At 51.9% G+C, this 12,683-nt stretch overlaps 5 protein-coding genes across 5 annotated transcripts; 3 read left to right on the forward strand and 2 right to left on the reverse strand.

Moving 5' to 3' along the window:
* Window positions 1-876: 876 nt before the first annotated feature.
* MAA_01705 (uncharacterized protein) lies at window positions 877-1,920 on the forward strand (the record flags this gene model as incomplete). The annotated part of the gene is made up of 1 exon (XM_007819703.1): window positions 877-1,920. One exon carries the CDS (start codon window positions 877-879, stop codon window positions 1,918-1,920), a length of 1,044 nt encoding a protein of 347 aa, XP_007817894.1.
* A 948-nt stretch (window positions 1,921-2,868) lies between these two features.
* On the reverse strand, window positions 2,869-4,368 carry MAA_01706 (uncharacterized protein; the record flags this gene model as incomplete). Its single annotated transcript, XM_007819704.1, has 1 exon — window positions 2,869-4,368. The coding sequence occupies one exon, from the start codon at window positions 4,366-4,368 to the stop codon at window positions 2,869-2,871; it is 1,500 nt and encodes a 499-aa protein (XP_007817895.1).
* A 759-nt stretch (window positions 4,369-5,127) lies between these two features.
* On the forward strand, window positions 5,128-7,707 carry MAA_01707 (uncharacterized protein; the record flags this gene model as incomplete). The annotated part of the gene is made up of 1 exon (XM_007819705.1): window positions 5,128-7,707. One exon carries the CDS (start codon window positions 5,128-5,130, stop codon window positions 7,705-7,707), a length of 2,580 nt encoding a protein of 859 aa, XP_007817896.1.
* Window positions 7,708-8,537: 830 nt separating this feature from the next.
* MAA_01708 (uncharacterized protein) lies at window positions 8,538-10,160 on the forward strand (the record flags this gene model as incomplete). The annotated part of the gene is made up of 1 exon (XM_007819706.1): window positions 8,538-10,160. One exon carries the CDS (start codon window positions 8,538-8,540, stop codon window positions 10,158-10,160), a length of 1,623 nt encoding a protein of 540 aa, XP_007817897.1.
* Window positions 10,161-10,804: 644 nt separating this feature from the next.
* Window positions 10,805-12,040, reverse strand: MAA_01709 (zinc finger domain-containing protein; the record flags this gene model as incomplete). Its single annotated transcript, XM_007819707.1, has 1 exon — window positions 10,805-12,040. One exon carries the CDS (start codon window positions 12,038-12,040, stop codon window positions 10,805-10,807), a length of 1,236 nt encoding a protein of 411 aa, XP_007817898.1.
* Window positions 12,041-12,683: the final 643 nt, after the last annotated feature.

Below are 12,683 nucleotides of genomic sequence, written 5' to 3' on the forward strand. Positions count from 1 at the left end.
AAGAAAAATGTAATAAGTTAAAAAATAAAGCTAAGGCTTATACTTATAATAGTAAAATACTTTAGTACACTTGTATTACTTTACACAGTTATAATATAAATTTATACTTTTATATAAGATATAATAGTAGGTTTATCAAGACAAGACGTACAAGAAAAGTAAAAAAGAGTATATATTATAATCGCCAAGTCCAAGTATAAGAGACAGCACGTTAATTGATACTAGGCTGGTACTTGTAGTGTATTTAATCGAACTTGCAGCTACCTTTTGTATTTGATATTAGCTTTGGAGATTTAGCGGACCCCTCGATTAGCCGGACTACATCGTGGAGATGCGACTTGAAGGGATATATTCATGGAGAATAACAGCCATTTTGGTAGACGGAAATGCAAGGCCCGAAATAAAGTGTATTCTCGGGCGGGTATCGCGAGCACATTATAAACATGTATTGTAAACGCACCCAGTACAAAGCAGAAACTCAGATACGCACTCGTTGACAGCGTCTTTGTTTCCTCTGTTTATACAGAGGCAGAGGATGCTCGCTTATAATATGGACGAGATAATCTTTATAGCGGTGAAAGCGCTGGTGCCGTAAGCACTTTTATGCTCTTATAATAACAAATTCACTTCGTCGATGTCTTGCCGGACAAAACAAGCCTGGCCCTTGTGTAGTCAAGGATTTATGCTAGCAAACGCTGAAATATGAGCTTATTAGACAGGCACCGGCTGCCAGCTGCCAGCTACTAGATTCCATAAACCGGCTACTCTCCCAATAAACGCAAACGCATCCTTTTTTAAAAACTTTTCCCTCTAACCGTCACATATCGACAACGTCCCAAACATCTCCCAACATCTCCCAATAGCGTAAAAACAATCATGTCTTCCAACCAGCAAACAAACAGCGCAGGTAACAACGAGGACATGGAGTTTTTAGCTATAACCGAGAACCTACGACGCGCAATGAGAGAAAGAGCTTCACAGTTGACTGTTAGGCCAAATGAGGAGTTTGAGAGGCGCCTTTCGGAAATGGTCTCTCATGGGACAATTCCGCCTACGCGCGCTCTGCCCTTGACCGACCAGGGAGAGGTTCAGAGATTAATCCAGGGAGAAGTCCAGAGATTAATCCAGGAAGAAGTCCAGAGATCAATCCAGGGAGAAGTCCAGAGATCGATCCAGGAAGAAGTCCAGAGATCAATCCAGGGAGAAGTCCAGAGATCGATCCAGGAAGAAGTCCAGAGATCAATCCAGGGAGAAGTCCAGAGATCGATCCAGGAAGAAGTCCAGAGATCAATCCAGGGAGAAGTCCAGAGATCGATCCAGGAAGAAGTCCAGAGATCAATCCAGGGAGAAGTCCAGAGATCGATCCAGGAAGAAGTCCAGAGATCAATCCAGGGAGAAGTCCAGAGATCGATCCAGGAAGAAGTCCAGAGATCAATCCAGGGAGAAGTCCAGAGATCGATCCAGGAAGAAGTCCAGAGATCAATCCAGGGAGAAGTCCAGAGATCGATCCAGGAAGAAGTCCAGAGATCAATCCAGGGAGAAGTCCAGAGATCGATCCAGGAAGAAGTCCAGAGATCAATCCAGGGAGAAGTCCAGAGATCGATCCAGGAAGAAGTCCAGAGATCAATCCAGGGAGAAGTCCAGAGATCGATCCAGGAAGAAGTCCAGAGATCAATCCAGGGACAGCTGGACAATTGTACGTCGCGCATGATGGCTCGTGGGCTATTTCCGGCGCCGCTCCAGCCTCCGCGAAACATGTTTGGAATTCAAACCAGACAACTCGCTCTGCCGACCGTCCAGGGACAAGCTCCAGGACCTCAAGAGGCTCAGGGCCGTGTACAGGCACAACCTCAAGGGCAGGCTCCGTCATCGCCTGAAGAGGAGGACGATGAGGAGGATGGGCGAATTCGCCCCTTTTAACGCGCGGTTCGCTTGGCGCTAATCGTGGCGGAATTTACGGGGATAGCTTTATCCATTGCTATCCCATGTACAACGGGTCTGGCTATAAATCGGCGCAAGGTTGTAAAATGGACTAGCCGTGGCGCCTGGGGAAGAGGCTGGCCAAGGCTTGTGATGAGGAAGCCGTTCAAGTCCTTACTGGACATACTTGAAGTGGCGTGGATCGCGCCGTTACCTTTTGGTTGACTCTTTAGTTCTCTCACAATACAACCTGTTTATTACATGACGAGCTCTTGTGACCTCATGGTAAATTCCTCTGTACAGTCCCATATATACCGTCCACGAGTGTAAAGAGAGTTGTAACACAATCTCATGTCCCTCTGCACGCGACTCGGGCCAAACCTGACAACTACACTGATGGCGAGGGATACAATCATGTAAAGGCCACTTCTCAGCTAGCGTAGTGTGTAGACTTTGTCCCTGAGAGTAAAGAAACGATTTGTGAGTACTACCATGGTCTTTGGACGGGCAGAGACTCGTCGTGGCGTGGCTGTTGTGCCGTGCGAGGCAGAACACAGCGTAGGTGTCTGTCCCTTTGAGCCCATTTCCACGACGTATCCCGGCTAATCGAGTGGTCAGCGACTTTCTCTTGGCTTTGTGTTGCGGGATGACGGTTTTCCTGCCTCCAGGTTTAGCAGCATTTTTGTCGAGAAAACAGCAGTTCACACAGCGGAAACAAGTTATTTTGGGAGGCACAAGTAAATTGTCTGATACTACTAATGACTGCAGAACTTTTTTCCAGACCCGTTTTATACCCTGCTTCTAAAAAAAAAAAAAAAAAAAGGAAGACCGCGACCAACCACCTTCAATCATCCCCTGACTCGACAGTCCTGGCATCGTCAACGGACGTACAGCAAGGGTCGTGTCGAATGATTGTAGACGCTCCAAGTAAGTTGCCTGCAATCAAGCTCAATCGACATCCATTTCATCAATCGCGGGTAATGATGAAGAGTCAGAGGTCTGCGGAATCACAGTCACCACTGACGATGACGAGAGCGGAAGCGGCCGTCTCCCCTGGCCAGCAACGGGAGTCGCGGGCACCCATCTGACCTCTGTTGCCGATAAAGGCAGCTGAGAGTCAGCAGATTGATGGCCCGCGGACGGCGGCGGCGGCAGCATGGCATTTTGAAGGCCGATGACAGCTTGCATGCGAACCTTCCAGTCCACCAGCATGTCCGTCTGCTGACAGAGCTTTTGCAGTTTGGTCTGCAGCATTGCGATGCCTGCCGTCCACCCAATCGGCTTGAGTGCCATGAAACTGCGAAGTTGTTGCCTAGTCCCATCAATCTCTTGCTGTAGATCGGACAGGTACTGGCTCAGCCTCTTCACCTCTTGGATGAATTTCAGCCTGTCTTTGAGCACGGTATCAACCCCATCAATATGCCGTTGCAAGTACGGCTTGACGGAGAAGACGACGGATTTGGCGGTTTGGAAGGCGGTCGGGTTGAACGGGCAAGCCTGTCCTCCCGCTTCCCTGGCGTTGAAGCCGTTTTGCGCCACCAATGACTCGGCAAGCGTGGCAACAAGCCGCTCTGCATATGGAAGCTGATGTCGCTCCCAGATGCGAATGACGGGGCGAACGTAGAGGGTAGACGGAAGATTCATCATCTTCAGAACGTTGAGGGTCAGAGCCAGCAACTTGTTTATGTTGCCGAGATTGACCGGCGCAACGTAATCTCTAGTCCGCTGTTCCAGCTTTTCCGAGCATCCAACGTAGAGCGGGCTCTGTATTTGGATCGTCTGGCCCGTCGGATCAACGGATTCGATGGCCTGGGCGCGTTCTCGGAGTCTCTCTGAAAACAAGAGTGCGCGCTGTTGCTCGCTAGGGTTGTCGATGCTTCGACCCCCTTTTGCTGAAGCGACACAGTTGGAAATGGCATTGTCAACGCTGCGCAGATATCTGACGTCTTGACGTTGACTCGAGGTTCGCTGGCCAGCGGCTGTTTGCAAGGCATCGTATCCAGCGGAATACCGGTCAATGCCTTCTGCCAGACGGCGGATTTCCTGTGCAGACAAGAAACTGCCTCCACGCCCGTTTACTCCAATGCCGACAGCGTAAACTCCTGGCCCGGCCGCAGAATACCAGTCATGACTAGTCGTCTTGGCTGCTTGCCAAGCGACTGTGCCCGAGAGAACAGCTCGAAAGGAGAGCGGAGACATGGACATTGCGAGCTGTATGACGACGTAATCTGTCTCATAGCCCTTTTCGAATGCCTCGATGGTTTGGGCAATACCAATTTTGGCTCTCTTCAGGCGGTCACGCACTGCTGGAGATTGTAGATCGTCAAGGAGCTTGTAGAACTCCCGGCTCGCATCATGCATGTTGTTTCGGCGGTTGTAGGCATCGAGAACGCCCGTTGCTGGCGTCACAAACGCGGCATTGGCCGAACCGACGGATACATTCGACATGGTGTCTGGATGATGTCTTGAAGCTTGTTTCTGCGCTGTTGGTTTCGAGATGTTTCAAGTGTTGTAGATGGATGACGAGCCAAGGAAGAAAATTTCTCGGCAGCGATGGAGTAGAGCAGTCGAACAGTGCTTGACAGGTGTCAAGTTGGCAACCATCTGATATGCCACTCCATCCCATTCACCATACAACGGTATGGTTGACAACCGGACAGCCGGCAGCCACGAGTGCCCCCAAGAAGCCAGACGTTGCGTCTCCATTGGTCAACACTGAGTCGACTGGGCTGTCCTGACCAGGTGGCATGCATGTTTCTAGACGTGTGTGTTGAACCATGACTGGGAAGATCATCGTGACCAAACCGCAATAGAACTGTTCCTATCAATGGGTGCTGGAAGCGATATTGACACTAGAGTTGCGAGAACAAGTAGATCAAGAACTGGTAGTTTGGAAGGGAATACAAGATTTTACGTCTGCCCGAAACAGGCTTACCAGACACATTATTTACACATGAAATGAATTCCAAGCTCTTTTTGACGAAAATTGAACTGATTCCAGACGCGCAACTAATGGGGACATGTGTGTTGGCGAAAATGGAAGGAGCTCCCGCGCTCCTTCCCAGAGTCCATCAGTCACGAACAGCCCCCCCAAGAAATGCGCCTAGATTTGGAAATTTTTTCCACAACATACACACCACCCGCAGTTTTATCGTCTGTTTTTTTTTAAATTTTTTTTAAAAAAAACGCATTCAACGATACGCCAACATGGCGTTTACTGAACAAATTGAAATCCTGCGGAGGGAGATTAGGGGCATGGAGGAATTTTTCGGGGGCCTGTCCGTTGAAGCAGTCGAGGAAAACTCCAGACTGACCATCCTGCAATGGACAAAGAGATTGTGTGAGCGGGCCGAAACCATGATCCAGAATCATGAAGATGGCATCAAAGCTCAACAAGTGGCTGCCCTAGAGACTGAGCTGCAAGTCTCTGAGAGTGCAAAGGCCCGGCTTCGCTCGGAACTTGACAGGCTCCAAAGGACGTTTGACACTCGTCTGCAGGACCAAGTCAAGGCAGAGACCGAGGCGATCCAGGCAAGGCTGACGGAGCGCATGGAGAAGCAGTTTGACAGCCGCCTCATTGCACTCGCGACACAGGTTCGCCGGGCAGATGCCGAGGCGTCCCCTTGCCAGATTGAGCGCGAGAAGCGCCTCGACGAGAAGGAAGAGCGCCTCAACGAAAAGGAGAGGAGGTTGGCTGAGCAAGGGGCAGCATTGACTGTCCGCGAAACCTCGCTTCAGGAGACGCGCGACGACGTCAATCGTCGATCGCGGGAGCTGGTAGCTGGTCGTCAAGACCAGCTCGACAGGGTCCAAACCTTGCTGGACACCGAGCTCTCAGCCATAAAGTCGAGACTTGAGAGTCTTGACAAGGCGGTGGCCAAAAATGGAGATGTCTGCAAGCTGCAAGAGACTCTCAACGAGCAGCGGGCAGCTCTTGGAGGTTTACCCTCAAGGAGTGACGTCGAGTCTGCCGTCTCGGGGCTCCCTGTATTGCAGAGCCTGGTCGGAGCGGCGTCAGGTCTTCAGTCGGCCGCAACGAGCCAACAAGACCGGCTGGGGGAGCTGTTGTTGTCTCAAAGGGAGACGCTGGCTCTCCTGAATGACGCAGTCGACGCCGTCGAGACCAAAGTCGGGCTGGTCCAGGAAGCGGTCGAGGATCACGACAAAGCTGTCAGCCTCCAATTCTCGGCTGTTGGTGATTCCGTGGACGGCATCGGGCGTCGTCTCGATGTCGAGGGTGGCCTTGCTGGACAGCAGGCTATTGACCGGCTGAAGGACGGCATTGACGGCATCGGGCGTCGTCTTGAAGTCGAGGGTGGCCTTGCTGGACAGCAGGCCGTCGACCAGCTAAAAGACGACGTCGCCGGCCTGTCGAGGGTTGCTCGCCGCCTTCCGACGGCATCGCGCGTGACGAGGTCTCTGGGAGAGCTCAAGGGCTCACCCGATAACCAAGACGGCTTTATTACCTACGACGTCTTTGTTAGGTTTGCCCGAGACTTGGCCTCGGAGCTCTGCGCAAAGATTCCGCAGGGGTCGACGCTGCTGTCGGAAGAGCAGGTCCATGCCATTGTGAGCAGCGTCGTCTCTGGTCTGGCCACAGTGTCGGATCTGGAGTCGTGCGGGCTGCTGGACGCAGCCCACGATCGTGTGCAGAGGCGTGACATTACAGACCTGACTGCACAGGTCTCGCAGGCCATTGCCTGCCACGACGCAGCCCTGGGGCAGCTGCGTCAGACGGTCTCGGACCAAGCCCTGCGGAGGTTTGATTTCCTGAATCTCGCCTCCAAGGTCGGTTCCATCCGCGCAGACCTCTCCCAGCGGTCCGACGTGGCGGAACTGAAAAGCATCGTGTTGCAAAACAACGAAGCCCGGGACTCGGAATGCCAGGCGCAGGCAGCGGAATTGGCAAAGCTGTCCGCCAAGGTTGATGGTGTCGACAGCAAGTTGGCAAACACAAACCTGGCCGAAAAGGCCGATCTTGTCGAGTTGACCGACACGGTGCGACAGGCCGACTCTGCTCGAGACAAGCTCGTGCAGAACGAGGACATTGCGGTTCTCGGCGACAAGGTCGAAGCCATGAGCGCATGGCTGATGGATTCAGACTATCCAAAAGGCGCCGAAGTTGCGAGACTGGCCACCAGAATCCTGAGCCAAGACGCCGACCGAGAGATTGCGTCTCAAGAGGTGTGCCAGGCAGTCTCTGCAATGTCGGAGAGTCTTGCTCAACACCTCGAGGTGCTGACAAACTGGCGGGGAACGGCAACCCCAGACAGTTTGCAGACGGCGCTCGGAGAGCTTTCCGAGACTATCACGTCGATCAAGCAGCAGATTGACGGCACCTCGGAGGTGGTTGACCAGATTTCCAGTGATCTGGGCAAGCTCGGCGGCCCGACGCCCCCTTCGACTACGGAGGTGGGCAAACCACAATGGCTGCACAAGTACCAGAGTCTGCGATTCTGGGACAGTACAATCGATAGGCTTTTGACCAGTCTAGCCATTCTCAACGTGGTTGGGGCTGAAAACCTAGAACCAAAGGAGGTGTGTCAATTGTTGCTAGATACTCTGCAACCCGACAACCTCTACTTGGCAATGCGCTTGGTTGACTCGGGACCAAGGGAAGATTGGTTCTGTTTCCGAGGAATCTGCAACGGCGAGGAAATCGAGCCGGAGAATGGCCAGTGTCCCATTCATGGGGACTGCATTCTCGTCAAGCGCACCTATTTCGATAATGAAATGGGGGAGCCCGAGATCGGCTTGAAGTTCCGCAAGGTACGCAAAGCCGTGTAGCTATCCCTGCCATGAATAATAGCACATTCACTTGTTATTATTTTCTGGACAACCTCGTGAGCAGTGGCACTATTGGCCGCGACGACGAACTTGCTACACTCACTGGATATTGCGTCGCCTCTCTCACAAACTCGGCTGCCATTATTTAAAAAAAAGAGGGCGTGTGAGAATGAACTGCCGAGGATGGCATGTGAAAGCGGAGGATTGGGATTCGGTTATGCCTGGGGAAGGGTTGAGTAACTTGATGTATACATTTAATTGACATCTTGACATCTTGTTATTGCCGTTAATCCGAATAATGCAGTTATTTATTTTGGTGACATTTTGCCATGTGAAGTTTAATATCGTAACCAGACACCATGGCGCTGTCTCCGAACATTAAACGTTTGTATAAACAAAGACATTTAGAGAAGTGACAGCAGAGCCTGGTAGCTTCCAACTGTCTCGCATCCCAATCTGCAGCCTCAATTACTGGTCAATCGAGCCTCTTCATCACGCGCTGCGAAGCTCACTGGCAAGCCTGGCATTTTCAGTATTCAGACTATGATTTTCAGTTAGAGCCAACTCCGGAGACCATCCAATTCCTCGTTGGGAGGCTTGATAAGTGCTTCAGCCAAGACACGAAGACTCGTCGAAAAGTCTGGTTGAGATGGTGTAGACTTTGGCAGCTGTCAGCTCACACCATTGACGTCGACGAAAATCAGCTGCCAGTTGTCAAAGTGCAGGCAGATATTGGGACTCGAAAAGTATTCACTCTAAAAAATTTTCCACCTTGTACAATCTCGAGTTTTCCAGCGACAGCAATCACGTACTCACTCGACACATTCGCAATGACTCACAATCTAGGTCTCGGTATTCGCATGCCGGCCATTAAGGATGTGGAGAGGCAGTTGAAGCAAGTCGTTGACAGCTTTAAAAATCTCGACACCACGGCCAAGCGCGACTTGGCCGATGTCTTCGAGTACAGCGACCAGTCTACTGCCAAGCTCAAGGAGTACTCGGACAGGTCAGTGGTCAACAAGACCATGGCTGCCGACCTCCAGCAGTTGATACGTGTCTGCGAGGAGGGGAACCAGGTACTGGACGATTATCTGCGCCAGGATGAGAATCTAGACGACTTGGGCGCCTTGGCTAGAGACCGAGAAGACTATGTGGGACAAAGAGCCTTTGACCACATCCTGAGAAACCCGAATATATCGGTGGCGATGCTGCAGCATTGGGGACCTGCGTGGTCTGAAAAGCTCGAGAAGGCTTTGCAGGACCTTGATCGGCCAAGCCAGCTCCCAATCGGGATCGTGAATGATCTCCAGGGCGATCTTACTCGTGCAATGGGTGATCTTACTGATGCGCGGGGTGAGATTGCTCAGCTACTAGAGGACAAGGCAAAGCTGGCGACGGAGCTCGAAGCCGTGCGCTCCCTGCAGGCGGAACAACGCCAATCTGCCACGGAGAAGCTTCAATCGGCGAAGCGTCAAGCTCGCGAAGCCATTGAGGAAAACAAGAGGCTTCGGGACCAGCTGGCCTCTCTTGACATGGAGTCGGCTGCCTCCAAAACAAGGTTCCAAGAGCAGGAAGAAAGGGCGGCTATTCAGACGTCTCTTATCGATGCCTCCATCAATGTCATGGAGAGCATCACCGACAGCCCGGGACAGCCCGAAGACGACTGGGACGCGCTTCTGCAGTACGTCAATGACTCGCCGCGGAAGCTTGCCGCAGAGTCCGACTACGCGGGCTGGCTCTGGCTGGATGTCTGGAGCGGCGACATGGGCAAGACGGACAAGACCTGTCCTCATGCCTGTCACGGAGACCAGGCACTCATCAAGCTGTTTTTCGCGCTAAGGCGCGATGAGCTTCTTGGCTCCGGCTGCGAGGCCCTCACATTGCTCCAGTCTGTCGTCTCTGCACTCGCCGCAGCCGCCAGTGTGTCGGAGGGACTCTGCAAGTTGGCTACAGATGCCATCAGTGGCCTGCCAGCCTGTGAGCTGCCCATTTGTCTCATGTTGGGCCAGATCCTCCAAATCGTATCGGAGCGGTGGCCATCGGTCGGAGCTGACCTCTCTGGGTTCGTTGGTACACAGAGAGCGTGGCTCAAGGGCGACGATGGCGCCTTGGTCGAGGCCCTCCTCCTCCAAGGACAAGAAGGGCACGTGTGCGACACTGTCCAGCTGTATGCCCGTACAACCTTGGATGAAAATTCGCCCGGGGTTGTTGTTGTCGAATCAGTCGACATGTTTCTTTACATTGATGCGCGCGGAATGCGTCTTCGATGGATTGAAGCAGACTGCGTCGACTGGGAGGACATTGGCTTCGATGCCCTGAAATTGAAGTCACCCACGGGCATTGAATGTATTCATGCCTTGCCTCATTCTGGAGCATTGGCACTTGCTCTCATCAGAATGAAGGTTCGAGTCTCCCAAAGCGGGCATGAGACGTGGGAGGGATTCGGCGATTAAGGCCAATTTGTACATAGTTTGGGCCTGGCGTTTTATTGCATATAATATACACTTTTGTTGTGGCTCCTACCTTGTGCCTTGCAATTCTTTGATCAATGTTATAAAAACGTAATGGGGGAGCCCAGGATTGGCTTGGAGTTCCGCAAGGTGCGCCGAGTCGTGTAGCTGTCACTGGGATTTGACGGCGGCAATGGGATCTGAGTGGTTTTGCAATGCAACATGGTGATTACATCTAGATGTCTGCCATACGAGTTCCGGCAAAGAATAAAAAACACGGACCAGTATAATCGATATGCAATTATGAACTTTAATTTTTTCCCCTTCCGACAAGGCCCATTTTGTTGTCGCATCGGTGAAATGTGCCGTCGCATAATTTTTATAGACACACAAGGATCGAGCATTATTAAGACCAGACGTTTGAGAACATTGACAGATTATATTAAGACACCAGTAGTGAATTGCATTATTGCTTCCCCCTCCCTCTCTCCCTCATCTACCTCCACAGAGCCCGAAAAAAAAAGAAAAGGAAAAGAAACGAGAAACTAAATTTTTAGCACAGTATTACACCCATGTATAAGTCCAATTATGACTTGAATGGCTCCAAGTATTTCGCCGTCTTCGTCCTCATCCTAGTTCTCATGATCTCATGGCCAGCCACCAGTATTGCCAATGACCGGTCTCGAGAGTAGACTGCGAATCACCGCGTCGTTTGCGATGACGGCGGCCTGGTCCGTCACAAGAGGATCCACCGGCAACGCGGACGAGTTGTTGGCCACGTAGTCAAAGTTGGACCAGGGATGTTTTGTGTCCGGATATTCCCGGATGAGGGTCCGGCTGAAGAGTGGCGTCCACGGGAAGCTTTGTGGCAAGGCCTCCATGTCATTGCCCGCGTTCCGGGCCTCGGTGAAGACATCCAGCCAGTTGGGAAAGGCGGCCAGAGTTGGACGCCGAGCGCGCTGCTCGATTGCCCAATACAGCCTCCTTTCGAGGCGGTGCGGCCAATGCATTTTACAACCCTGGGCTGATTCATGATCAGACCCGTTACAAATAGGACAGCCGTGGACATAGCCGTCATCGGCCGGTTGAGCACAGTCCCGGACTGTGTGCCCAACCTTGAGGCAATTGCCGCAAATGGCTGCCCTTTTGGCCCTCTCTACGGCTGCCCGAGAGGTCTCCTGTTCCTTCCGCAACATGAGCTCCTCCACCTGTCTGAGGAGCTCCGGGTCCCGGTTGATTCTGGCCATGAGGTCGCTAGCAGACATGGAAGACGATGTCCCCTGCTGACCAGATTTCTGCACGCCGCCACGATTGGCACCGCGTGAACGGCGTCCTCTGGCGCGCTTCTGCTGAGGCCTCTGAGCGTTCTGCGTCTGAGGCGGCTGCGGAGCCGGCCCTTGACCTTGAAGAGGTCGCGGAGCCAGCCCTTGAAGAGGTCGCGGAGCCAGCCCTTGAAGAGGTCGCGGAGCCAGCCCTTGAAGAGGTCGCGGAGCCAGCCCTTGAAGAGGTCGCGGAGCCAGCCCTTGAAGAGGTCGCGGACCCGGCCGTCGTGCAGCCTCTTGAGGTCCCGGGACTTGCTCCTGCGGCTGAGCCCTGCGCGCGGACGGGGGTCCAAACAAAAGCATGGATGTTGCCGGGCGATGCCTCGGCGGAATTTTCCCGCGAGAAACCATCCGTGACACACAATAGTATTGCACCGACCATTTATCGGTTGGTGCCGCCCCGGAGCGCAGAGCCACGTCCCTTCCTGCGCCTGCGAGATCATCGGTCGTCGTAGCGTACTGCGAGCTGTCAGCGGCCGTGTAACGTACTTGGCGGCTACTACCGGGCTGCTCGATAACGTCGTTGTCGGCTGCGTTGGTCATCTGCTTATCTGAAAACATGCTGATGATGGCGGTGTTGTTGTTGTTGGGGCAAAACCTCAAAACCTGAATAATCCGCCGTCAGTATCAATCAGCAACTGCAGAGCTTTTCGAAATACAAGACCTTTCACGCGGTAAGGGTAAGGGGCGCTGAGAGTTGCTGGCTTTCAGAGCAAAAAAGGTAATCAACTTGGACTTTTTTGCAACACGGTCAAGTGCATAAAGTTCCCCCAATGTCAAGGGCAAGGATAAGGGCAAAGGTCGCTTCCTTCATGTTACCACAGGTCGGGATATCAACAATGAAAGTGGGGGGTGAGAAACTACTTGGTTAACCAATAATAATATTGCAAACGAGTTCACAGCCGGAATACTTGTTTGCCTAGATAACTTGAACCTGCAATGTGAGCAAAAACTGAGCAGTAACCACGTGGCTCTAGTACAAAGAAACGGTCAAGTGAATATGGCAACCGGCAGACTTAAACACTTAATCCTCTCGGCCTTTTTTTATTTTTCCCTTTTAATAAAAAAAGGAAATAAATTATCTGCTATTATTAAGAGAATTAAAATTATTTTATATAAAACTTAAATATAACTTTATTTATATTAATAATATAAAAATATTAATAATTTATATTTTTTATTAAGTAATTAAAGTAGAAATTTA

The sequence above is a fragment of the Metarhizium robertsii genome (assembly GCF_000187425.2).
Source record: "Metarhizium robertsii ARSEF 23 chromosome Unknown MAA_Scf_1, whole genome shotgun sequence".
NCBI classification, from domain to species: domain Eukaryota; kingdom Fungi; phylum Ascomycota; class Sordariomycetes; order Hypocreales; family Clavicipitaceae; genus Metarhizium; species Metarhizium robertsii.